Source organism: Carettochelys insculpta, chromosome 8, assembly GCF_033958435.1.
Source record: "Carettochelys insculpta isolate YL-2023 chromosome 8, ASM3395843v1, whole genome shotgun sequence".
NCBI lineage: Eukaryota > Metazoa > Chordata > Testudines > Carettochelyidae > Carettochelys > Carettochelys insculpta.
The window spans coordinates 11,184,219-11,210,990 of NC_134144.1; the positions used below are offsets into that span (position 1 = coordinate 11,184,219).

At 41.2% G+C, this 26,772-nt stretch overlaps 1 protein-coding gene across 4 annotated transcripts in view; it reads right to left on the reverse strand.

Annotated features, from left to right (window-relative positions):
- The window catches only part of PARD3B (par-3 family cell polarity regulator beta), a 614,980-nt gene that overhangs the window by 271,139 nt on the left and 317,069 nt on the right, over nucleotides 1–26,772 (reverse strand). For all 4 annotated transcript variants that reach the window (XR_012646411.1, XM_075001347.1, XM_075001346.1 and 1 more), the window contains exons 13-15: nucleotides 24,147–24,276; nucleotides 17,601–17,706; nucleotides 15,522–15,637 (exon numbers count right to left, since the gene is read on the reverse strand). Coding sequence is in view for 3 of the 4 variants with exons in the window: in XM_075001347.1 (XP_074857448.1) it covers nucleotides 15,522–15,637; nucleotides 17,601–17,706; nucleotides 24,147–24,276 (352 nt within the window). In the remaining variant the exon portion in view is untranslated. The remainder of the gene's footprint in view (nucleotides 1–15,521; nucleotides 15,638–17,600; nucleotides 17,707–24,146; nucleotides 24,277–26,772) is intronic.

Consider the following 26,772-nt stretch of genomic DNA (forward strand, 5'->3'; position numbering starts at 1 on the left):
GCATTCCTGGGCACTGTCAGTGGCCTTATACGTGAGCTCTCCCAGAAATGGTTAAGTGTTTGTGTTACTTTGCAAAGAGGCAGTAACCCCCAGCTCTGTACCTGGTCTGGGGGAGACGAGAGCTTCTGGCCTCAGAGAACAGGTTAGCGGGAGGCCCAGAGAGCAGGAAGGAGGGCTCATGGCTTGATCAGCACACCCAATGACAGCCTCAAGGAGACTTCTGTAATCCAACCCACCACAATGAGTTTCCGGCATGATAGTTCAAGCTCTGCTCCCCAAAATATCTTCTTTCAAGTCAAAAGTAAGCATAGAAAACTTCAGTCCCACAGGTTGTTTTGACAGTCGTGACTGCGTGAAAACAAGGGATTATAATGGAAAATGATTTGCAACCTTAATTATAGCAGTCACTAATGGCAACTGCTATAATATATGGTAATTACCTGAAGCAGGTTGTGTTACAGTACATGATAACTATTTAAAAAAAAAAAAGATACCAAGAGTCACAGCTTTTTTTTTTTTTTTTTTTTAAATGTGCTTGATTGGGTTTGCCTGGTAGAGTTTTATATTATTAAAGGGATAAACTCATTTAACTCAAGGATACCTTATACGTACAAGCGCTACACATAAAAGTAAGATTTTAATAGTGGAAAGAGAGAGGAAGAGTGAAGTAATTCTAAATTTTAAAATCTTGCAAAAATATACGGTTTGTCTTTGAAAAACTAATTTAAAGATGCCCCAGACTTAAGTGGGAAATATACTTCAGTTAGGATTCCAGCTTATGTTCATAACTTTACATATAATACTGTAACAAGCGCTTTACTATGAAATTACTGATCAGCAAGTTATAAACTTTCACACAATATCTCACATATACTGAAAAAGATTATTATTATAGGGTGCTGGTTGTAAATACAGGGAAGCATTCTTTCACACTGCCTCACATTTAAGTAATCTCACACTACATTAATTAGCGCCGCACAATAATGACACTTATCTTTCACTTGGTTTATTTTTTCCTCAACAAGGCCTAGCCACAAGGAAAGTTCTATTTTTCAAGTTCAACCACTGTTGGATTATCTGTGCAGAAAGGCAACAGAATGTTTTATTTAAAGTTGAGGGGGAACCCTCTCTGCAATTCACCAATCCAGTTATGGCTGGATACTTTTGAAGAAGCATTTAGAGAAGAAATTGCCTCGGAAATTATTGTCGCGACTAACCATGGAAAGTATCAGTCCAAGATAAAAATGCTTGAGAACGTTCTGAGCATCTAAAGACAAGTGCACACAGAAAAATCTCAAAGAACAAAAAAAAAACAGCTATGATGTTCCCTAATGAGAACGTTTATATATAGCTATATATATTACACACACGCGTGCACGATTGAAGCATTTGCAAGTGATAACTGACGGATCAAATCACCTAAAAAGAAAAAAGCCAGCTATGTTTCATACTCTAAGAAACTTGTTACATACATTTTCTTACTCTCTTGGTAGTTCAAACATCTCTTTCACAAGCTAGGCAGTCGCCTACTTTGGGTCTGATCCTTCCCCATGTTCAGTCTGAGATGTTTCTAGCAGGCATCTGAGTGGCGATCAGGGGATATTTTTGTGTCTGACATCACCTAACTCTCCCTATTATTTGGTTCACTTCCCATAAACAGATTTTGCCTAAGGCAGTAGTTCTTAGTGTTTTGCTTTTACAGCCCGACGAAAAATTACTACATTCAAAATGGGTTCCAGAATTAGGTGACCTGACCAAATGTCTTAGCAGGACCAGCCCTAGCCTGGGCTTACAGAAAGTACAAGACTTTTTAATGTTCACTGTCTTGAATACGGGGCATTAAGTTCTTTAAGTGACTCTGAATGGGTTTCACCAGCACACCTAGATCAACAAGCAGGTTTATACTTCATATTTCTAACCACAAATACAGGACTGATATATGCACAAAACAGAACACGTATATTTGGGGGGTATGAGCCATCCACTGATGGGTTAACATGACCCACTTTGCATAAAGCATATTTGAGTTATGTACATTCAAAATATTTATCCATAAAGTTATGGGGGTGCAAGGTCACAGCCACGACTTGTGATGCATTTTGGAACATTAGTATTAAGGGCTACAGCCACTTATTATAAGTGTACAGATTTGAGGAGCTAGCAAGACCCACATGACTGTCTCCTGATGACATGCTGCTAACATGCCAAACATTCTCCATTTAAACACTCACAGTTAGCATTGCTCTTTTTACAGTGCCAACACTGTATCAAGAGGTGGAAAAACTCTAACATGAATATGCAATTATGTTAAGATTTCCAATATTTCATGGTGAAATACTTGAAATAAAGCAGCAATCGAGAATATGATGTAATACTTAGTATCAACAGAAGTAGCCATGAAGGTAAAAATGCTTGGTTACTCCCTTCTAATGAATCTTTGATAAGCATCTCCATTCCAGACTCAAGACAACCTAGCTACGAGTTTTACATCAACGTCTTTCTGTTCCGTGGACTAGCATGAAGTCATATTCTAAATAGGATCATAAGAGTTTTCCTTTTTTGGCTGTAACACTTTCCTTAATGGTCAGTAAATTAATTCCCAACAGTTACTCAGAAAACCAAAATCAATGCATTTGTCAATAGAGATCAATGTTCCTCCTTTTCTGCACAAAAAAAAAAAAATCAAGATGCTCTCCTTTACAAAATTACTGTTTTAACTGACAGTGCCTCTTTATATTATAGTTTTGCATATTGACCAATATCTATTTTTTTAAAAAAAAACCCTTAAAATGCCTGAAGGCTACTGTACCATACTTCTTGTGCACAATATTATGCATGGTTTTGAAAAACAGGGATTTTTGTATTTCTGATTGCTGAAATAAAAAAAGTGAACCTAAATCAATAAAACATCAAGCAATTTCTTTTAAAATTAATTCCTCAAACAACATTCTCTGTTTGAGGAAGCCTAATATAAAACTTTTTTTTTTTTTAACAACAAACAAACCTCATCAGCAGGGATCTTATTCCCTACCTACATACACAAATGCTGCTTTACAAGTTTTTTTTTTAAAGCTAAATAAATTACTTTTCTGATTACAGTAAAGCAGGGAAACAAATTGGTCACTGGCTTTCCAGATGGATGTTGTCCTTACACAGCCCTTTCAGTATAATAAAGACATAGTGTTATCAATTAATTTTAGTCAATGATTGTGCCAGCGAAGGGACTCTCTTTAAGCTTTTATTTTCTTGTTGCAGTGGCTCCCAATCTAGACACAGGAGAGAATTATTCATAGGGATTGTGTCAAATTCTAGCTCTCAACCATCCCTTTGAATGTTTTGTACTTGTTTCACTTATTTTTTTGGAATCCTCTACGACATTTTAAAAGTGTTGGAGAATTTTATCCCATCTATCCCAGGGGCAGGGGACCAGAAGAAGGGACGGTTTACTGTTGTAAGGTAGGATACATGCTGAAAACTCAGATCAGTTTCCTAGTGCAACAGAATTTCCTGTTCCTCTTGATGCTTTTAAGCAGTCAAGGGCCTAGTACATTTTAAACAGGATGACCACCCTTCCCGTATTTGGCAGGACGGTCCCTACTTATTTTTTTAAAGGGACTAATTGTCCCATATTTGGGCCCTCCCCCACTGCTGACCTTTTCTGCCAGCAGCTGCTGGCCAGAGAGCATGTAGGTCACTTCCGTGAGCCTCAGGAAAGCAGGGGGAGCGTGAGCAGCTGCCGCATCCCTGTTGCTTCCCCAGGGCTCGGGGAAGCACTGGGGGCTGATGCTTCCCTGGGCTCCCAGAAAGCACCAGCAGCTGCCGCTTCCCCGCGGCTCAGGGAGCAATGGGGACTGCCGGTGGCTACCACTTCCCCAAGGCTCCAAGGGAGGGCCAGCAGCTGCCACTTCCCCGGCGCTCTGGGGGAAGGCCAGCAGCTGGTGCCTCCTTCCCAGCTCCCCAGGGCTTGGTGGAGCCAGGAAGAGCCGCCCCTCTGCCCCCCATAACTCCCTGTCCTGTATTTGGGAGATACGGTTGCCCTAATTTTAAACTGTGTTCATGGGCCAGATCTACAAAGTGAGCGGCACAGTCCATAGTCACTCTCTCCCAGTGATAACTATGGGCTTGATGCTGAGCACTGGCTAACTCCATTCACCTTAATAGGAAGTACAGGTGCTCTCAGTAGGAAGAGTAAGAAAAAAGTGAGGGTAAAGTATGAACTTTAAGTAGTAACAAGGGCAATATTTTCCAATGTGCCTTAATACAGGGTGAAGATCTGAGTTATTTACAGCTTGAAACATCAAGGGGTCTGAAAGATTTCTCAGATGCTTTTTTCTATATGGACTTCTTTGCTCTAAACTGTTCTTTTAAGAAGACTGTTATTAGTTTGACAGCTTAATTCAGTTATGTTCCAAGAGGTCTCTTGACCCTGTGGTTTCAATACATCCTATACTTTAGCACAAACTTCTGCTTCCACCAAGCATTACAGCTAAAAATCCAACTATTTACACCCCGTGCTACAGACTGCACAAGAAGAACATTTCTAATTTTAAATGAAAGCTTTTTTATTTGCCAGTGTGCAGCACCAATATCATCATCATCATCTTGGACTGAGCCATCGATCAACAGATCTCATCTTCTAAGATGCTGTTAGTGAGCAACTAAACAGAACCAATTGCAGATGTCACATAAAAAGCCACCAATTGCAAGTGTTGTATGTTCTTTTCACATCTTATGCTTTTCCTGTAGTGCCTGGATACACTGATTCTGAAAGCAATTAAGAGCCTGTACAGTAGTTTTCCACCACGACAATCTGTCCTGAACTAGAGTTTCCAGATCATTGGGAGATATGCCACATGGCTTTACACTAGCCTTTAAGGTGTTTATATAGTGCTTATACTGACCACCAGCAGGGCACTTTCCACGAGCAAGCTGGCCATAGAAGACCATCTTTGGTATTTGGTCATATCACTGTTATCACTTCACCAACAACAAAGTCTTCCCTTTCTTTTAGTGGCACATCAGCCCCTCATTCTTCAGCCTTACACGGTCAATTGAGGACACTGGCCCTCACTTCATATGTTTGCTGTGTAGCTACATACTTCTAGGATCAATTGTTGTGATTAATTCATATGTAATCAATGTGTGATGAACAGATTTAAACTGTAGGTAACAATGTAGGATAATGCAGAGAGGGTAGAGAAAGATAAGCATACAGTATTGGTAAGAGTACAAATTAGGCCAGACTGTAAAGTTAGATATGACAAATTGCAGCATAGGTACATCAGGAATTGGGTCAACTAGTCATGTCAACCCTTCCAAGCTTAACAGTAAAGATGCAAGGGTATCATAAAAGATATGCAACACCTGCTTTTCATTTCTGCAAGTTGCCATATTGCAGTGTTTCTCATCCTTTTTTAAACAAAGTACCCCTTTAAAAAATATAAGTATGCCATGACTTCTCTCGTGTACCCCTAAGGGTACGCGTACCACCAGTTGAGAAACATAGTCCAGAGGAAATCCGAAGTCTTGAAACAAGTGCCATTTAACCTTTCCAGATTACTGTACCCTCTTCAGGAGTCAGATTTGTTCTGCATACGACCCAGTTACAACTCACTTAAAAACTACTTAGTTACAAAAGCGTGCAAAAATATCACAGAAGACTACTATTGAAAATGTGCTTTCTACCATCTGAGTATCAAATAAATGAATTGGAATAGAAATATTGTACTTACATTTCGGCGTCAGGCATATGAAGCAGTAGAAACAAGTCATTGGCCACGTCTACACTAGCCAAAAGCTTCGAAATGGTCACGTCGAAGTTTACTAATGAAGCTCTGACATACATATTCAGCGCCTCATTAGCACACGGGCAGCTGCGGTGCTTCGAAATTGACGTGGTTTGCCGCCGCGCAGCAGATGGGAATAAGGGGACTTTGAAGTAGCTGGGGTCCTTTCGAAAAGGAGCCCTGTCTGGATGAACTGTGCAGCAGCAAGCCGCGTCAATTTTGAAGCGCTGCAGCCACCCGCATACTAATGAGGCACTGAATATGTATGTCAGCGCTTCATTAGTAAACTTTGAAATGGTCATTTGTGTGGTCATTTGGAAGTTTTTGGCTAGTGTAGACACGGCCATTGTGTGAATGAACTTTTAGATTGTACTGACTTTATTATGTAGCCTGTTGTAAAACTAGGCAAAAATTTAGATGAGTTGATGTACCCCCTGGAAGACCTCAGGTGTACCCCAGGGCTCAGAAACACTGCCCTATTGTAACATCATGAGAAATTCTGCAATGACTGCAAGTTACCACAGGGATTGATTGATGTAAATGTTAATGATGATAAGGGGAACTAAAAAGACAGGCTATGTAGAGTGAAGCACCCCACCATTTATGGGGTGTGGAAGTCCTGAAAAGGGAAAAGGGATTGGAACCATCCTGTATATGCATACGGATTATGGGTATGAGAAACACTGAATGTAAGGGTTCCATCAGCATGAAAAATCCATTAGGAGATCTTCCACCTGATGAGAGATACACCCAAGTCACAGTGGTAGTATTAGGGATGTGAATCTGAAAATACTGATGCTGGATAATTTATACTAATCCTCCATCTCCACAAAACATCTGTTATCTGCGTATTATGGTTTTTTTAATAAAGATAAGTCTGATAACTTGTGGCTGTTTCTTGGTCACTATTCTTGCCCCCTGCATGTTCCTACAGGCACTGGATCTCGGGATATTTCTATAAGTGGTTGTCACCCTGCTAATTCTGATACTACAGCCCTTAGGGAGCTTGAACCTTTGGCACAGGCTACTATGGTTTGTGATACCGTTGGTAATATAAGACCATCAACATTATGAAGGTTAAAATTGCCATTTTTAATTCTCTCTAACCTTTACAGAACCACATGACTCTCTTTCTAATAAAACGAAGTACAAAATTAAAACTGATCTATCTTGACTATAAACCTACGCAATGTAATTATCGCTTCTCCTAGGTTCCAAGAATTAATCCAAAAGTTCATATAAAATCTCTCATTTATAAGCTAGAGCCATTTGGTGGGGAAAAAGGTTTAAATGCAATTATCTTAAAACTGATCTAAAATTTAAACTTCATTATTACCTGTCCCTTTATGTTCACAACATGAATAAAATATATAGAATTACTTTTTGCTCCCAACATTTCAATTGTCTAAATCCAGTAACCCCAACATTTTTCAGCAGATTGTGGTTCATTCTCCAATTAGAGGTCTACAAAGGAGTTCTAATGTTTCCCTAATTTTTGAGAACACATTATGATCCATTTCTAATACAGGTTAAATCTTTCTAACCTGGAACCCTCTGATCCTGCAAACTCTGTAATCCAGCATGATTTTTCTTAGCTGGATGACCACTTATCATGGGTGTGGCTAACTTTCCTGTGGTCCCATAAAGTTTGTTTCCAACCACCTGTCCGGGCTGTGTGTTCTGTGATGTAGTTTAGCTGTCTGTAATTTACCCCCAAATGTCTTCGAGGAGCCTAGTAAGAAGTGGAAGTGTTGGTAAAGCTGCTAGGCAATATGACCTCCCATGGTCCAGAAAATTCTCTCATCTGGCCCCAGTCAGGTCCCAAGGGTGCCGGACGAGAGAGGTTCAACCTGTACTTCACCTTGCAGTTTGCCCTCAGATAATTTGACAGTATTAATAAGTTGTGTGTGATGTGAGCTGGATGAGTTTTGAGATGTTGATTAATACTTTGTCCCCCAGTCAGCCAAAGACTTATATAGTCTAATTTTGCCAAGCCCCATAATAACTGAAAGGAGAATCTGACATTTTAATTTTTTAAAAGGCCTGCCCCCTCTACTGGATGATTTTATTAATTAATTTTGTACCCAAATTCTTGCTAGGATACTATATTAGAAAGTAGTGACACTCCAGCTGATTTATAGTCTGCAATGACTTACTCATCAGCACAGACAGAGCTTCCTCCTTCCATTTGGTCTCCATAACTGTGAACACTGATCTTCCCCCAGCAACTTTTCAGCCCTATTGTGATCAAGATGCTCCCCAATTTGAGAAATAATAATCTACAGTACCACTCTGTCCCTGACTTGGTTACTTCCTGAACTCTAGGACCTCTCTTAGTTTCCCGAAGTATCATCCAATTCAGAGCAATCCACTAAGGTAACTGATAAAGATCTTATTTCCCATTCCCTTCTCTTAAGACGCTGGCCTCTCACAATTTTGAGGTGACTTGAAAAGTCTGATCTGTAGCCTACTAAATTCTTCATTGTCCAAGAAAAGCTTATTTAGTTAAAGGTTCTCCTCTCCCATATCCTGTGTTTCAGCATATTTATTTAGCAATTTCCACTACATAAATAAGTAGAGTTGGCTGGTGCCTCCATTAATCCTGTCCCAAGCTAAAAGGACTTTAGGCATATGCCTAAATGTTATAGCAGCTGATTCTTCATTCACATTTAAAAAGAGAGGGAAAACACCTTCTATTTTTCTAGTCCATGAAGACTCATCACTGAGCCCTATGGAGCTTCTTGGACAAGGCTGTTCTGAGCAACATCATGGGATACTGGTCATGGGCATTGTGTTGCACATAAAAATGGTACCTTTAAATAGTGATCATACACAGTATTTTGCTTGAATTGATACACAACAAAATTGCTATACACTAATATTTTTCAACTTCATGTTGCTGCAGGTTAAAGCAAGCTACAGTCATGTTTTGCATGCAGTTATGGAAGTACTCTCTATTTATGCAAAGCCTAATTTATTCCTGTGCATAACAATTTATGGAAATAGAAGAGGTTTATATACAAACAACAAAAACGCCTTTTTTTCGAAGTCCACAGAATTTCTCTCACACACACACACACACCCCAGTTTAAGAATAGCAGCAACAACAAAAAAAACAACAAAAATCCATGTTGCCATATATTATTTCTTTTGGGAAAAAATACAGTTGAGAGGGGGGAAAAGCTAGTGTAAATGGATGTTGATGAGCTATTGTAGTTATCTTCTACAACTGTGTGGGGAAATGTGCACATATAGGAGATGGTTAAAGGAGAGGGAAAAATCATTCTTTCAATGACTTGCAAAGAAATTATTGATTTCCTCCTCTCCTTTCCCATCTGTCACTATCTTTTGAGATTAAGTGTCATATTTATACACGAAATGGAAGATACAACACATTTTCATTTCTACATTTCCAAATCTGTTGTGTTGGTTTCTATAAAGGAACATAATGCAAAGGCCTAAACTTGGCCTGTAATCTATACCTAATATGCAAGTGTCAGGATGAGGTTTTGGCTGGCCTTGCAAGGGTGTCTGGAATGAAGGCAAAAGGGTCCCTTCTACTCTTTTCACAACAGTGCAAGGGACATCACTCAAATGTGTTTTCACCTTCAGCACAAAGAGCTGGGGGCCGGGTTCCACAAGAAACAAGAGACTCCAATCAGAACGGGGGAGGGAAGAAACTATACCACACCTTTCGAAAGGTAGGGTTGCTCTCAGGCACACTCCCCTTTCTACTCCTGGAGGTATTCTGGCTCCTGCAGCAAAGAATCAGGCAGAATATCAGGCAGATCTGCTGGAAGTTTAGAACCCTCTGCACCCTGCTGATATAGTGATGGTAATGCAAAGCTGGAGACAGTCCCTAATTTTTACTTTACAATAATGGAGGTGAAGGGCTCAAACCAGGCACACAGCAGGACATTTTAGAACTAATTAGAGCTAGCTGATCTCACTTGAGGCTGCCATGGGGTCCTTTAAAAAGCCTTCTTCCAATAGGGAAAGAGTGGAGAAGGGAACAGGAAATTGGAGTCAGGTGAAAAGATTATAACAAACCAGAAGAGAGTCAGAAAGCTTATAAGAACACCCACTTTGCCAGAGAGAGCCGGGGCGCTCCGACATGATGTGTTCGAGCTCCTTTCCTCCAGGTAACTTCAGAGGTCAGCCAGTGGCCATGGAGGACTGTTTACCCAACTCACACAGACCAGGGGAAACCTAAGCTAGCGCCCTTCTAGCTGAGGGAAAGAAGTCCAAACCGCAGCAAGGGAAAATGGGGCTCATGCTGCAGTATTTAAATTATCTGTGGGACTGTGAACTGAACAGGGATCTGGGGTCCAGGAGTGGGACTGACCTTGCCACACCTAAGACAGGGATGTGCACAAGGGAAGCTGCAGATAAAGTATGAGCTCATGTGGAGTGCATAATCCGACTCCCCAGAGGCTGGCCAGGTCATACTGCATCCTGCACCAGGATGTAGTACACATGATGAATGAAGTGCATCGGGAGGAGATAGGGACCCTTCCATCTGTTTGCCAGTTGTAATAGAGAGCTCTGGTGACTTATGAAATGGCTTTGTGAATTCGCTGTATAAGGCTAGGGACACCTGACGTCAAGGGAATGGAGCATCTGCTCTCTGCTTGTGGCACAGAGTTTAGAAAGAACACAGGTAAAAATATGTCCTGATTCACGTGAAACTGTGAGACCACCTTGGGCAGCAACGCAGGATAGGACGTAGCTGGACCTCGTCTTTGCAGAAAATGGTAAGGGGTATCAGATGGAAGAGCACTTAGCTCAGAGATCCCTCTGGCTGATGTTAGAGCAACCAGGAAAGCCACCTTCCAAGAAAGGTAGAAGGGAGGGCAGGTACTCATGGGCTCAAACTGAGGGGCCATGAGGCTGGATAAGACTAAGCTGAGGTCCCACTGGGGAAAGCGTTATCACATGTGGGGTAATGGCTGTCCAGATCCTTGAGCAGCCAGCCTTGGGATTCCGGAAGACTCTTATCCTCTGTCCATGGGGTGAAAGGCCAAGATGGTGGTCAGCTGCACGTACAGCCAAAACAGTCCAGTGTTTTAGCTTTTCTTGACTTTGGGGCAGCTGACCTTGCCAGTCTTTGGGTTTGGTGCATTAAACCACTAATGTTCCTGACTGAGGATGAGTAAAAAAGGCATTTTTATCCTTTTTGTAGCCCATGGTATCGTCTCTCCATACCAGCCCCGGTCTGCCCCAGCACCTGTGTTGTCTTTTGTATGGCTTTTATGAGAAGTAAGACTACCCTGGAAGGACCCTCTGGGGCATGAAAGTCTTCTGTGGGGTCCAAATCTTCCCCCACTATTCAGCCTGGAGGTATAAGTTTTGGACCACCACTTAAGAAGGTCCTGCTGAACCATCGCTGCGAGTGTGGTGGTAGAGGTTCCGGCCACAGTCTCATGTATTATTTTATATCTCCCTCTGATTTCCTGATATTAAGCATCAATCATTAAAGGTATTAGTAATTATTTAATTTGCATTGCTACAACTGAAAAACAGATCTTCAACAATTGTTTTCTGACCTATAAAAAAAAAGTGCAGGTGAAGAGAAAACAATAGCTTTAAGTGGGATACCACTGAAAAATGAGTATACAACAACATCACTGTATTCTTACTCGATAGAATTGTTCACTATGTACCTAAGAGTTCGTTTTAGGGACAAAAAGGGGTCTTATAAAATTTATTAGTTGCACCGTACAAGCCAGATAAGTAGAAGCCAGCTGGACTCTACTTTTTCTTGTGTCATCAGCTGAATTGTTTACTAATTTCCAATTACAAGGCTAATCAGTGACACATGGGCAACTGCAGTGAAGACTACATGCCTGGAATGGGCAAGTGAATGAACAACAAAAAATAGCTAAAGTAGTTTAGTGTTGATATCTGGAAAATGTCTCCCTTTTGCAACTTTTCTACACAGCCTATCTTGCAGAGATAGAGTGTGTGTGTGTGTGTGTGTGTGTGTGTGCGCGCGCGCGCGCGCGCACAGCATGCACGCGCAAGTCGTGGGTACACAACATACTTGAACACAATGACTGCACAGGAACTCAAACTATTACGGATTTTCACATTTTAGTAAGTGTCTGCAACTTTCTGTGAATGACTGTCAGTCTCCCAAGTTCTCTGCAATTTTAATTAGGTAATACCTGGCTTTTCCAAGAAGTAAAGTGCACAAGAGAACACTGGCACATAACAAGGATACGATACAACTTCATTTTAAAGCATATTCCAGTAAACTTTTGAAAGTAACAGGAAATTTACATCTAAGATCTCTCACCTTGATGACTAGTAAGATGTAAACTCTCAAAGGCAGGCAGAGGAATAAATTTAATCATATTCCACAAGCAAGCATTTGATCTAGTTTCAGCAGCTAAAATAGCAAAGATGTACAGAACTGCACAAAACTCCCACTGGCTTTGCTATTGCAACATTGGCAAAATGAGCCTTGAGAGCTTTTGTGGCTGCAACATGAGTCTCTTCACAGAAGGTGCCAGTGTAGACAGACTTAGGGCTCAAACAGATTTCACTTTGGTCTATGTCCCATATGCAAAATAGAGACTGTGATTTACCAATGTTCGACTGTTGAATATCGAATTCAGTTAAACTCATGTAAAAGGATGCCCTGTGAGGGTTGTGATTTAATAAAAGATAAGACTCCATCTCTATCATGGTGACAGGCCTGGGCCAAGTCCTAATGTTAGGCTGAGGGAACACACACATTCCAGATGGCTGTGAAGAATACCATTTTGCTGACAGACCATGCTAACCACTACTAGAATTTTATAATAACCATATGTCCTTAACTGTTGATATTGTGGTTCTAAATGTCCATTCCCTGGCCACTATGGTCTCAAGTGATCTGCAAGAGATCAAACAAGCGAGAAAATGAGTAAAATAGCAATGGTGAAAAATCTCATGATGATTCTGATTGATAGTGACAAAGCATTTTTGAAGGTTTTGTAACTCCTTTACAGGAGGCCAGGACAGTTGTCTTTGTCTCTACCCCCACAGAGTCTGCAAACGGTCAGATAATGGATCTTTTTGAACGGTGAATATCCTAGATAAACTGCACAGTATTAATACTATAGCTGATTATTTATCACTGAAGAATTTTCATTTTACTTTGTAAACAAAAGTAGTCTGATTACCACTGTGCTATCTGCCTCTACAGAGAGGAGTGTTTTCACACTCCTCTGCACCACAAAGGATGACAAATATTGTTCCACTGTTAGTTGCAGTCAGGGTGGCTCACCTTGATTATGGGAGACACTATGGACTACAACGTGCAATTTGGACGCTTGCGCTTCCTGGTGGCAAAGGGAGGAAAGTAGAGAAGTACTGGGCTCAGGACTATCTAAGATGGTTCACCTAGGAAAGAGGAATCATGGAGTAGGGACACTCTTAATCAATTACTTGTAAGACAGCTAATTTAGAAAACCAATTATTGACACCAGCAGCCTTGACAGCTATCATTCTGGCTCTAATCTCCCTTTCCTGAGGGAAAGGATGATCCTTTTTCAATCAGGTTTCCTTGACTTCGAGGCATACGGTTTTCAGGCCCAAGTACAGACTCAGAATGGACTGGCTGATGATCTGCTAACAATGGATGAAGGTCACAACAATGGCCTCATACCAGTTCTGTTGTTAGTTGTCAGCTTGCAATGCCTCCATTCATCAGATTTTTATGGGCTCATCTCTGGTTCCCAGCAGGGCAAGCAGAACTGCTACTATCTTTGTGAGATATCCCAGTGCATAGTTTTGGACAACTGGCTTTGTGTTTGAAGGATTCTCTCATCCAGGATGCCTCAGAAATATATTTTGTCACCCTCCCAGTTAACATGTATGCAGGTTAAGGTGAAAGGATATGGGTGAGGGTATATTCAGATGACGACAACAGCAAATCAAATCATCCTTTTCAGTGCTTTACATGGCTTGTGAAGTTTTTTTAATAGATGTGAGCAAAGACAAAAGAGAGCTGTTCAAATTTATCACAGGAGGAACATAATGCAATGTTGGCAGGACAGGAGAAACAACTAAAAATTGTTGAGGATGGTATTGGAACTCCAGATGTAAGGAGAGTGCCACAGAAGTCCACAGTTTGGGGCTGCTTCTGGATGCCAGGTGGCACATGTCCCCAGTAGTTATGTCCTCTGTGCCAGGTGATCTTTCTGATGTTGGCCCTGCCTTTGTCATTTTGAGACCAGGCTGTTGTAATGCATTGTACATTTAGCTACACCTATGGACTACTCAGAAACACTTTCATTAGCGATCCATACTCTGTACAGGTCATATATGGAGATCAAAATGTTGACACAAAAAGCCCTACATTGTTTTGGACCTTGCAATCTAAGAGCCTGGCTCTCTATCATATATGATACTGTGGTTACTGTGTCCATGGAGGGAACCATATTGGAGTCTTATGGTTTAAAATGGAAAAAACTGCACCCAGGGTATGTTTGTAAAAGTTCACCAAGACTTTAATATATCTAATCTTACTTCACGTTTCTGTTAGGTTTGCCACCTTTCCAAATGTTGGTAACAGGACTCCCAAGGCCCCACCCATGCCCCAACTCTTCCTCCCAAAGACCCCATCCCTGCTCTCTTTCCCTAGGCTCCGCCTCTTCTCTGCTTTCCACGCCCACCCCCAAGGTGCTGCCCCTGTTGCTTGCTTCTTGTATGCCTACTATGAAATTGCACGTATTTTCTGGATTTAAAAAAATAAATAAATCAGAACTCAAAATTCTAATACAAATCTGCAATATGTCAGAAGGAAATATAGTATGACCACCATTAAAAAGCTTTAATCTATTGGATGTTAAAAATAGCACTCAATCACAGGAGCAACAGTGATGGGAGAAATTTGTAACTTGCCATTCACGGTATATTTAAAGACTTCATCCAGCAGAAGACCCAAGTAATAAGCTTAGCACCACACCAGGGAACTACTCAAACTTACTGGATCAGGACATATGTATACAATAATTAGAAAAAGAGTGAAATGTGCTACACACAGAAGAAATACAAAAGTTTTACTTGGTTCCTGATTCTTTGAGTTTTAAAAGGCTTGGAGACTTCTTCTTGATACTGCTACAATTCAGTTTTCACTTTAGGTTTTTCACCACTTTAAAGCATGTGGGCAAAAATTAAGCAACCCACCCTCACACATATCAAAGACAGTTTGCTAATATTGTGAATACAAAGTTCTCTCAGTTTCACACACACTGCAAAATTTTCTACATCCCATTGATGGGAACTGGGCCATAACCTTCCTGCTGTTCAAGCACCTATAAAAATCTACTTCAATATGTTCAACTTCCTTATCATCACTGATGAAATAAGTCATCTGTCTTAAGAAGGTCAGCTGTTGTCTAATGCAGTTTTGCCATCATCTAAATTCTATCCAAAAATAACACGTTTATTGTTTCACTATAGATTTAGACATGTATGGACTGTTTAAAGACATAATTCTTCTGTCTCAGCTGAGATTTCAGTACAATGCCTAACAAAATGACATCTGGGGGAAAAATACCATTTTTGAACTTTAATAAAAAATGGTAATTGTAATTGGATGTTATAAGAGGCAGGCCATTGTCCCACCACAGCAGGTATGCCACAGAACATGCTCGCTGATGTATATGTTTAAGAAAAGAAAAGGTACTGCAATGTGCTAAGGCTAAAATGGTGACCTGATGTCCTCCCCACCCCTCACCTTACCAAGATCCATGCTCTTGGAGGCTTTCAGATTAATTGATTCAGGCTGTGTGGCTGGTGTCAAAGGTCTGAAGCCGATGTTCTGATCTGTTAAATATGCTGCTGAGTCCACTACAGAACTGTGGAAAGAGCCATGCAAAATATTTAGGCACAAATGCAAAAAACAAAAGTGAAACAATTAAAACTTCCAAAATATAAATGTATTTTCACTTCCAGTTGTCTGCAGTCATGCATCTTAAATCAATCTCTGATTGTCAAGTTTCTTTTGTGAGATTTAGCACCTCCATACACATGTATTTAATTATATATATTTAAATACTGATTCTTTGTGAAGATAACTGCTGTTTTTACAGGCTTAATATTTAAATATGATTTTAGTTAACAGAACAGAAGGGGAAATATCCAGTGCCAACAGTCTTGTTTTCCCTTCTGCTGAGCTCTATTTAACTGCCTCCTGTCTGAATTGTTTACCAAATAGGTTGAGCAAAATGCAGCTGCTGCACCTGGTTCCCTCTCTCTGACATGTCAACAATCTATTTGAATGATGGCATTTAAAAAGACCACCACCATCCACTCCTCTTTCACAGAAGCACCTCATAAATAAACCCGCCCAGAAGATTCAAATCTTGTTTCACAGAGAATTGGAAATTTGATTCAGCTTAGAACTGGAATGAAACCACCAAATTTCAAAATTCTCTACTCTGGAAAATTCCCCTGCCAAAAAAATAGTTTTGGTTCAACGAAAACTCTTCATTTTCATTCTTGATTTTACATAACATACGATTCAAACAATTTCAAACAAAAATAAATTTCAAAATGAAAGATTGAAATGTTTCATTCCAAAAATGTTGAAAAAGATGTTTCAAGAATTCAATTTCTCTCCACCACTTTTCTCCAAAGGGAATTTTAGTGAATAGACAATTTTGCAAAGCATTTCAATTTTGGTGTAGCTATATTTTCTGACAAAAAATGGTTCCAAGTTTTTCTGACCAGCTCTACCCACAAGGTCTCAATCACTATGTCATTTGAGCATAACCCAAGTATTTAAAAACAGAAATAACTTCTCCCTTCCTTCGTTCACAGTAGGAGCCAGATAACCAAAGCATCACTGAAAGTAAAGCGGAAGAGAAGTGGTCCATAATCTGATTAGCTTACAAAGGAATTTGTTTGCTTGTGTATTTTAATTTTATACATGACAGTGTGTTATACACCTTAAAACCAAGATAGTATGATATTAAAATGCCAAAATAGACAAGCTTGTCACTCACATACATTAAGTAAAACAGAATGAAAAAATAAGAATCCACTTGTGTATGATATGTTTAAGGTTACAGAAAATTATAGGACAATTATTCTCTGAAAAATTGTGGGGCTGTGTCTACTGGCATGCCAATAAACGTACCGAAATATGCTAATGAGATGCGGATGTGAATTCCCCGTGCCTCATTAGCATACAGTGACAGGATTTGGAGTCTGGAAGATGCTCTTCCGGACTCTGAAACAGCGTGTCGAAGCGTGGCCCCGGGGGGGTCTTCTGGAAGGAAGTTCTGCTCCCGGAGGCCCCTTCTTCCTAAAATTCTCCTTCCAGAAGACCTCCTGGGGGTCGCACTTCTACACACTGTTTTGGAGTCTGGAAGAGTGTCCTCCAGACTCCAAATCATGTGACCTTATGCTAATGAGGCATGGGAAATTTACATCCATGCCTCATTAGCATATTTTGGGCTGTTTATTAGCTCGCCACTTTTGGAGAAAGTGGCATGCGCAGAAATGGCCTGGATGAGTAAAATTTTTTTTAAAAAATTGGTATACAATGAGGATAGCTCACACAGCACAAGCGATAGACGTATTATTATTTGAAAATTGCTGATATAGACAAAATATTAAAATTCCAAAATAACCAATGATTTATATTGCAAACATGTCAACTTGACCACAAGTATTGTGGTATAGATTCCACATCTATTTATAAACATGGCAATAGTGCTTTTAATCAATGAGAAATAACATCACAATGATCAGTGAGAACCGAGCCATTCTAGCTACAAATAATAAAAATGACTTCAATAGAAAGTACATCCAAACCTATGATTATAATCTTCAGAAAGCAGCTCCTCACTGGGGTGTGGGGGCAGGGGAGGTGGCACTTCATTCTCACCACTACCATGGTCAGACATAGTCAGCTCTGAAACTAAAGAGAGTTAAACAAAGTAGTAGCAGAAATTATATTATACCAGTTCACTGATTAATAACTGGACTGGAAGGCCTGAAGTGATCCACTAATTCTAGAAATACCTACAGTAACGAAACAAGAAATAAAATCATAAGTAGAAAGGGAGTTCCTTGGGAATTCCAAAGAGCTGACTTGTTCTTTTGAAGATCCATAATTAAGGATAAATACAGCAAAACTCTGCTTACAGGCTGTGTCTAGATTAGCCCCCAACTTCGGAGGGGGCATGTGCAGCACTTCATTAGGCTAAATCTCCCCTGCCGCAACTTGAAGTGCCGGGTTGGGTGTAGCCACAGGTCAGTCGCGGGTACTTCAAAGTGCCTGCTCTCCTTCCAAGTCCCTTTACTCCCTATGGCTACATGCAAGCTGGCACTTCATGAGGTTAAATCCCCCCCACGGCAACTTCGAAGTGCTGCACATGCACCACAGCACTTCATTAGCAATCTCCCAACACCCTAATTACCATGCACCCTTTGAAGTTGGGGCTAGCTTACACACAGCCACAGTGATGTGCAGAGAAAATCCCGCATTTGAATGGATACTCACTTCAATCATATATTTTTAAACTCAGCAAATCCTAAGTGCAAGTGTTTGAATTTTGCTGGTTTGCAATATTTATTACCTCCCAGATAGAAAATCAAGCACCTTCCCTGCTGAGAGCTCCTCTTTCTCCTTCTCCATTCTCAATAGAAGGCAAGAAAAGTTGCTACTACCCTATGACAGGAGGTTAAGCAGGAAGCCCTGGATCGTAGACTAAATGCCTCCTGTGATACCATTAAAGGCAATCAAATTTTCACCCGTTTGGCCCACAGCAGGCATCAAAGTAGTCATAATGCTTGAGGAAACCATTATTGCAAAAAATAGATAATGAACAGAATTGCTGTGGCTGTCAGAATCCATGATAATGGAGTCTGAGTAGTGTCTCCTTCATTTTGGAAGAAGTACAGCGCAGTATACCTCAACAGCAGCACAGAGTGAAAGCCAGAGGACCACTTTCAGGTTCTATACAAAAGCTGTTTTAATTCTCTTCTTCTGTCTGAATTTTCTCTTTCTACTCTTCAGCAGGCCATTGCCTGTTTCAAACATGCTGCCTTCTCTCAGTTGTCCGCAATTTCATTTCATTGTGTCCCAGGGAATATCTCCACATCAGCTTCACCGCTGCCATTAGCCACACTCACCTTTACTCACAAGTTTTGCATCTGGTTCTTTTCCTCCTTGTTATCTTCTCTTCCCGCTCCCCTCCACCACTTCCTCTCCATTTCTCTCCTCCTTTGCTACCAACACGTCTGCTTCTCTTCTCCACCTCAGTGTCTGTATCTCTTCCTTCCACTGTTCACACAACTCTTCACTCCGCCCCTCAGACATTCTCCCTCACTCATCAAGCTCTAATCCTTCCAGTTATGTAACTCCCTCCAAGTGCCCACCTTCTCCCCACCCTTTCCCTCCATGTTTCAGGCTTGCCTAGATCCATGACTATCTTCCATAACCATGAACCTTCTCATACTCACTGAAAACTAGCTTTCATCATCATCTATGGCTGCCTCTCCTTCCACTGCCACATGCTCCAGCCTTTCTCTTCCTCCTTCTCAGTCTTATCCCTTCTACTTTCTATCCCCTTTGCCTCTTCTTTGCTCCCTTTCATCTCCCTCAAACAGGCTCAGTTTCTAATTCTCTAATTAGAGTTCTCTAATTCTACTGTTTCTGCATTCTCTAACTTCCTCATTTTTTCCAACCAAGCTTTGGTCTGACTCAATGTGGTGAATGAGGAAGATACCTCTAATATTTCATTAATATTGCATGCATATTGGTGTGTCTGTTATTGTGTTCTTTGCTATATGGGTCAATTTGCATGTAGACTGGAAAGTGGGCACACTTCTGGTAATAACCTCCTAACTGATAATTACAGGAGAATGTAGACAGAGGTTTGCTTGGAAGTCTGTGACACACCCTACTGGGCGGCATAAAATACTTTGAACAGCTTCAAGAGACAAAGGCAGACACAGACCAGGGGACTGATGGTCTGCTCCTGAAGATGGAAACAGAGAGACAGGGATTGCTGGCATGCTGATCAATTATGTTCTCCTTCACTAAGCTTCTGGAGACTGGGGCCTCTGGCACAAATTTAGTTACACTGATAAGATGTGTGTGCAGACTATGCTGTGTTAAAATGTTTTTTCACATTCCTTGAGAGTAATTCAGCAATGGGCAATAATTTGAGGGTGGGCCACTCTAAGATTTTGGAAAGTGTCCAAGAGTTGCATTTTTCTATGAAGGAGGAGCAGGATCTGGGATGGAGGCTGGGTGCCGAAGGGAGCTCAGGGCAGGGAAGTGAGGTGCAGGAAGTGTGCGGGCTATCAGAAGGAGTTTGGCTGAAGCGGGGACAGAGGAGATGAGCTGGGGTGGACTACAGGGATGTTGGGTCTGAGCAGGGCCATGGGTGCAGGAAAGGATTCTAGAATGATGGAGCGGTGTGGGAGTGAGTTCAGAGTCTGAGAGGCAGTTGCAAACTGGGGCATGGGGGAGAAGGGTGCAGAGGATGTCAATGTATCTGCATAACAGTCACAAGTATGAAATGGACATCTTACTAGTAAACAAATCCATTTGGAACTCTTGTGCGATCATGGTTGGTACACAAGGATGTTACACCCTGGGGACCTGGTCTAAGAGTGGCAGAATTCTTCCAACCCAGGACAGTTGAAGGCAAGAGGACTCTCACCTGAAGGGGTGCACTCAGATATGTGAGGGGGTGAAAGGTACAGCTTGGACTGAAACATGACATTCAACCCATAACTTCAGTCACCATCTTGTGATTTATCAATAAAACTCCGTTCTTCCCTCTCCGTCTCAAAGTCCCCATCTATGTCCCCATTATTTCTTACTTCTACTCTGTACTTTCCTATCACTTACTCCCTTTGTGACCACTGGTCTACTGTCATCTCTGACTTTTCTTTCTCCTATCCTTATCAGTTTCTCCTTGTCATCACGGTCACCAACATCATGGTTCACCACTGCTTCTCTCTCCATTCTCTCATTCCCTCACACACCAGTCTGAATGCTCCAGTAAGCCCCATCCTTGCCCTCCCCGCTACGTGCTCCCTCCATTCCTGCTCTCAACTTACTGCGCATCTTGGGAAAAAGCTAGTGACTAAACTGACTCCAGTGAGTGTTCTCACTCTCTCATCTTTCCAACCTTCCCTTTTTCATTTCTAGGCAGTACTACTCCTATGATCACAAACTGACCTATACCACAAGCTAATCAACAACTTTAATTCCTCCCCACACCAAAGGCCCTGAGCCTGTGAGCTATCAAGTGCTCTTTGAAATCTACTGAGTGCCCTTAAATTCCCATTGACGTTACTCCACTGGAATTCAATAATGGAGACAGCTGTTAGCTTTGAGGACCCTATAACCTGTCTCCCATGATAATATAGGGCTTGTTTTGCCAGCCTGAGGGTCTGGAAACCAAAAAGGGCACCAAACACTTAGAAAGCCCTCTTCGGAGAGTGGGAGGGGTCAACTGACAAGGGCTGTCACAGGGAGGTGGGCACGGCTGGCATAAAGAGAGGCTCTGCACAGGGAATATGAAGGAGCCCTATAGCTGCCAGAACTTGGGGTGCTGCCACACCCCCTGGAGTGAAATGGTTTTCATTACATAAATGGTTTATAATTTGATTTAATGGCTCTTAGCACTCCCACTATATAAACTGTTTCACCACCGCTGGCTCGACCTGCCAGAGTAACATCAGAGAGGCCGTAAGCTCCTGTAGACAGGCCTGCATACAGCCTGGCTTAGTAGTTTAAAATAGGTTCTTTTTAAATGTTTTAGTTCTTCATAGATAAGACTTTGCTTTTAGAGGTCTGTCTGGTCAGGGTTCCCACTGTCACAGGGCCTGAGGGGACAAAACTGCAGGTACTGCAGATAAATCAGACCTACTGAGACAATCCTGATTAAATTACAAGGAGTTGTGGGCCAAATCCTGATCTGCGAATAGGAGAATTGCTTGATTTCTAATCCAAGAGAGGAGATACCATATGAGGCCAGAGGCATGAGCAGCATATTCTCAAGGGGCCAAGGGGGGTCAATGGTGCAAGTAGCCCAGGAACTATGACAGTCGGGCTTTTAAGTTTTATGTCATTTGAGCAGGGAGTGCTTCTCTTATTGTTTTTACAGCATGTGCACTTTTAAAAAAATAAAATAGTAATATTAATTGTCTGCATCAATCTTTTCATACACACATGGCACACTTCTAAATGTAGATACTTGTACATCTATGAAGATTATTACAGGGTAGATATTTCACATTTACAATATTTCTTAACCAGCGAGATGACAGCAATTCTCCTGCAAACTCTAATCATTTTTTGGATGCAAAAGGGGGTCTGATGAGGCAGATTCCAGTAATCTTTCAGCACCAGAAATGTAACGTTGCTGGCATTGAAGTATTGCTTCTCGAAGAGGTTGTTCTAAAAATGCTATTTCTGCAAAACAGCTTGGCAAGAAAGAAAAGTAGAGACCTGTGGGTGGCAAGCATTATTCATGCAAAAATAGACTGAACATTGGCGTTTCAATATTGGATTAAAAATCCTCCTCAACTGAAATATCTGCAGGCAAGACAAAATGTAATGTTTTGGCTAGAACAGCTTTTCTCCAGACATTACATTTGGTCTTGCTCCTGTATAATAAAAAAGATCCTTTAAAAAATTTTTGTAGCAAGAAGCCAAATTCAATCTATTTTTGTTGAATTTCTAGAACAGTCTTATGCGTAGAACTGTGATTGATAATAGAAGTAACTTATTTGAAAACATTAATTGAGCGGATGTTAGTTTATTAAACATAATTCAATGTCTGCCACTTTTCTGTTGTTTTTTCTGCATTGGGCACAGTATTGTATTGACATTTCTGCCGAGTACTATTTACTTTATGGGAGCACCCAGAGCTTAGATTCCCAATGGGCAAGGCATGATGCATACATAATAGCAAAGGACAAGTCCCCTGAAACTTGTTCAGTGTGGGAAGACAAGCACATTTGAGTTCACTGGGGCCCTATGGGGGTATACTATTTCACATGCGCAAATACCGTTATAAGACTGGAGCCAATTATAGAAGAAAACACAAAAAGCGTTTGGAACTAATGATATGGGGGTGGAGAAAAAAGTAGCATTGATAGGAATCTGCATTGAAGTAGGTTAAATGTTCAAAATTGAAATAAATATTTCTGTAGTAAAATATATATGTGCGCTGTACTATATTAGGACCATAATCTCTGCTCACATTTACCTGAAGGATTTCAGCTCCGACACAGGCCCCTCTCTTAGGCATCTGTTGCCCATTTCTCCTTCTCCCACCTGGCTTTCTATCTGATATCACTAAGCTCGTTTCTCTAAAATCTGTGTCACAATACAAAGATACTTCACCTATTTTCTCAATAACATTTTAAAATCTCTCTTCTTAGCCCATTGACTGATAAAACTCATCTCTTCCCATGCCTTGGTTTCTCTCTCTTTCTTCAATCGTAAATGGGTCTCTCTCTCTCTCTCTGTTTGACCTACGTCTATGTTGCCTTCCCAACTGCTAACATCCATTCTCCTCTCCCACAGTAGCAAAACAAAGACGTACACTAGAAATTTCTACCGCTAGTATCCCTCAGTAAGGATTGCTCTTCCAAACAGGCCTTATTCTGATTCTTAAAAATGAATCTAATTAGAAATACGAGTAGTCCCAATAGATGGTGAGAATACCTAATGAGACTTGTCAGATGCTTAAAAAAAGTTAGGCAGTTGAGTCAGGGCCACGCTTAGCAGCCAGTGAAGAGGTAAGAAGAGGAGATGGGACGATAAAGTGCCAGTGTTAAAGCTGGCTGTTGTACTCAGCTATTTACCGATGAAGGATATTATAATTATTTAAAAAAAAAAAGTAAAAGTTTCAAAGTCTGGACTGTGAAACATAAATATGATGTTCTAATTCTGTTGTACATTAAAGATTTCTAACCTTAAAATATTCTAAGTCTTAATAAACTGAAATAGTAAATGTTATGACTATTATGTTACAGTATAAATTCCTACCTGATTATAGACAATTTGCTGTGTAAAATAATCACTTTCCCCATCAAGAATGTAGAGAAAATAAACTTTTTAACAGTATATACTTTGCAATCATCATGTGTTTTTTATCCAAACTTTACATGTTCGGCAGTGAGTTAGAAACTGCTACATAAGCTGGAACATGTGCCAAGAATTTAATTCACTACTTCTGAGTCAGCTCTCCCACCCTCTCTGGATCTTTATGTTTCAAAGTAACAGAGCCTGCTCTTACTCTCATTAATATGGTTTCTAGTGGCTGTGGATTTCTGAAAACCAAAAGAGCACTTTTTCTGGCATGAAGAAGGATGGACGGTGCATACCTTTTAGTCTCTCCTGTGGACTGCACGTTACAAATGGTTGCAGGACAGTATCATTGCACCTGGAGATAGTGGTAACAGTCTGACTGCCCTTAAGAGCTGTTTTTTGAAAAAAAGCATGATCTGAGTGTTCCTAAAAAAAACAAAACAAAACAAAAACACAGAACCACACATGTTAATGTGGAAAAAAAAAAAAGTCCAACACAGCAAGGAACAATAAGGACTAAATCACACTGGGATTTTGCATTACTTGTTAGGCATTTACTACACACTAACACTCCAGTGAGAAACATGAAAGATGTCTTCACATCATTGCTGACCACGGAACAAGGGATTATCCTTTTATTAGAAAGGAGGTTGCCAGATATTAGTAACGGTTATGCAGGACACGCAGCCCAGCCGTGGAATTCCCCTCTGAGAGGCGGGGGGGACCACAGTAGACCCTGGCTGGGGATCCTGTGGCTGCGATCCAGCTGGGGCACAGAGACTTGCTGGAAGTCCCAGCCCTGGGATCCTTCAGCAGGAGAGGCAGGGAACCTCAGCAGCCATGCTGCAGGGAGCCATTTGGGTCGCCAAGCCCCCCCCAGCAGCCCCAGCTAGGCGTGGAATTTCCCTAACAAGTCCTGCACCCTCCATTTATGCCAAAATGTCCAGCAGGACATTTTTGTTTAAATGAGGGATGCAGGACTTGTCAGGCAAATTTGGGACTGACCTGCAGATTGCAGGACATCTGGCAACCTGAATTAGAAACGATCGGTAAGGGTGATAAAACAGAGCAAAAGACTTTTTTCTGACCCACAACTGGTTTCATGTTATTCCTCCATCTGCAAGAGCACGTGGTGGCACTGTCAACAAAAGGGCACAGGCAAACACCAGTGGTATTTCTTCGCCAGCCAGTTGGTTCCCTTTGCTCAGAGACTCTGATGATCACACACTAAAGCAGCTTCGTAACCCCTAGAGCCAAGTCTTCTGGCTGGCGGCTGAACAAATTCTCGCCACCCCTCTACTCCATTTTTCTGTTCAGATATTTCCTAGTCTCATCTCCATATTGCAACTCCGAATTTATTCTCCTCACAGTTGCTGGTAAAAAATGGCTCAATTTATCAAGCCCAGAACAGCACTTATGTAGTTGTACTAGAGGAAAAAATGACAAATATGGACAGTAAAATATTTTGGCTAATTATTACACGCTAGAACGATATTGTCAACACTGTATTTTCTTTGAAAAATCAGATACGCACCACAAAGGGGCCTGTACTTGGCTTCCATTTGACAAAACTGCCTTCACCTGAGCCAGCAGATGTTGTACTGCAGGCATCGTGTTTGTAAGTTAGAACGTGTACGTTAGAATATGCAAGTGTTACTGTAACTTTTAACAGGAAGTGGATGGAACGCCAAAGCTATATTTCCCTTAAAAAGGAAAGGTCAAAGGGAGCAAGTTGTGGTGACAGACGAATGTGGCACCGCTAGAATACTCCAGTGCAGGGGGCTTTTGCAACCTCTGGGTTTGCCTCATTCTGACTATTTTTTTAATAGAATTTTAATAAAATTTTAATAAAATGATCCAGTTTTAAACAGTAAAACCGGCCTTGGATATGTAATACAGACACCAACATGTATGTATTCATTTTTGGGTACTGTCACTTGTGCACATGGGTAAGTGGTTTGTAACTTTTATTTTCTATGTGCGTAAACGATAGTACTGAAAAATTCACGTGAAGTAAGAAGGCCAGAAAAGTTGTGCTCAAAGTAAGAGAGACAGAGTTAAAATGCCTTTGAAACTTTTGCTTCATAAGATCAGTGATTTTCTAGAGAAAGATGGGCTGGTCATAGGACCAATTTACAGTAAACCCTCAAGATACATGGGGTTAATGCAACCACCACACCGACGAGAGGGAAACCACTCCTGTCAGGGGCAGCAGCTTGACTCTTGGCTGCCACTCCGACAGGAGCAGTTTCCTGGTTCCCGGAGTGGCAGGGAGCTGGAAATCAGGCAGCAGCTTGGATCCCAGTTCCTTTTCGCTTACAGAGCCAGGAAACTGACCAAGGCTGCTGCCCTGGTTAGTTTCCCAGTCCCATAAGCTGTAGGGAGATGGGAACCAGGCTGCCCCCTAGTTCTTGGCTCCCCACCACTCTGGGAGTCAGCAAACTGACCAGCCCAGCAGTGCTGGTCAGTTTCCTGGCTCCTGCAAGCCCAGGGGAGCTGGGAAACAGGCAGCAGCCTGGTTCCCATCTCCCCTGGTCTTCCATAAAAATGTGAGTTGGGTGGGGTTGGAAAGAACACAACTCTGAGTAATTCAAGGGTTTACTGTACCAATTTTGAGATCCTATGAGCATCTTCTTTTCTTTCAGTAGCCACTGGACAAACATGTTGACTGTCGCCCCTTGCTCTCCCCTATTACAGTGCACTATAACCAGCCAGTTAAATAATACATTCACAGTCTTTTAATTAACCATTGTTTACAATTGTATGTGCCTTTGGTGTACTAGAATTCTTTACATTACACTGGGAAGATTAACCACTTACGCCTGGAGATCCACATCTATTATCTTTTGCAAGTATATTGCTGGCTAAATCAAGTTCTGCAGTGAAAAAAACTACGACTACTAAATTAAAGACAGGGAGCCA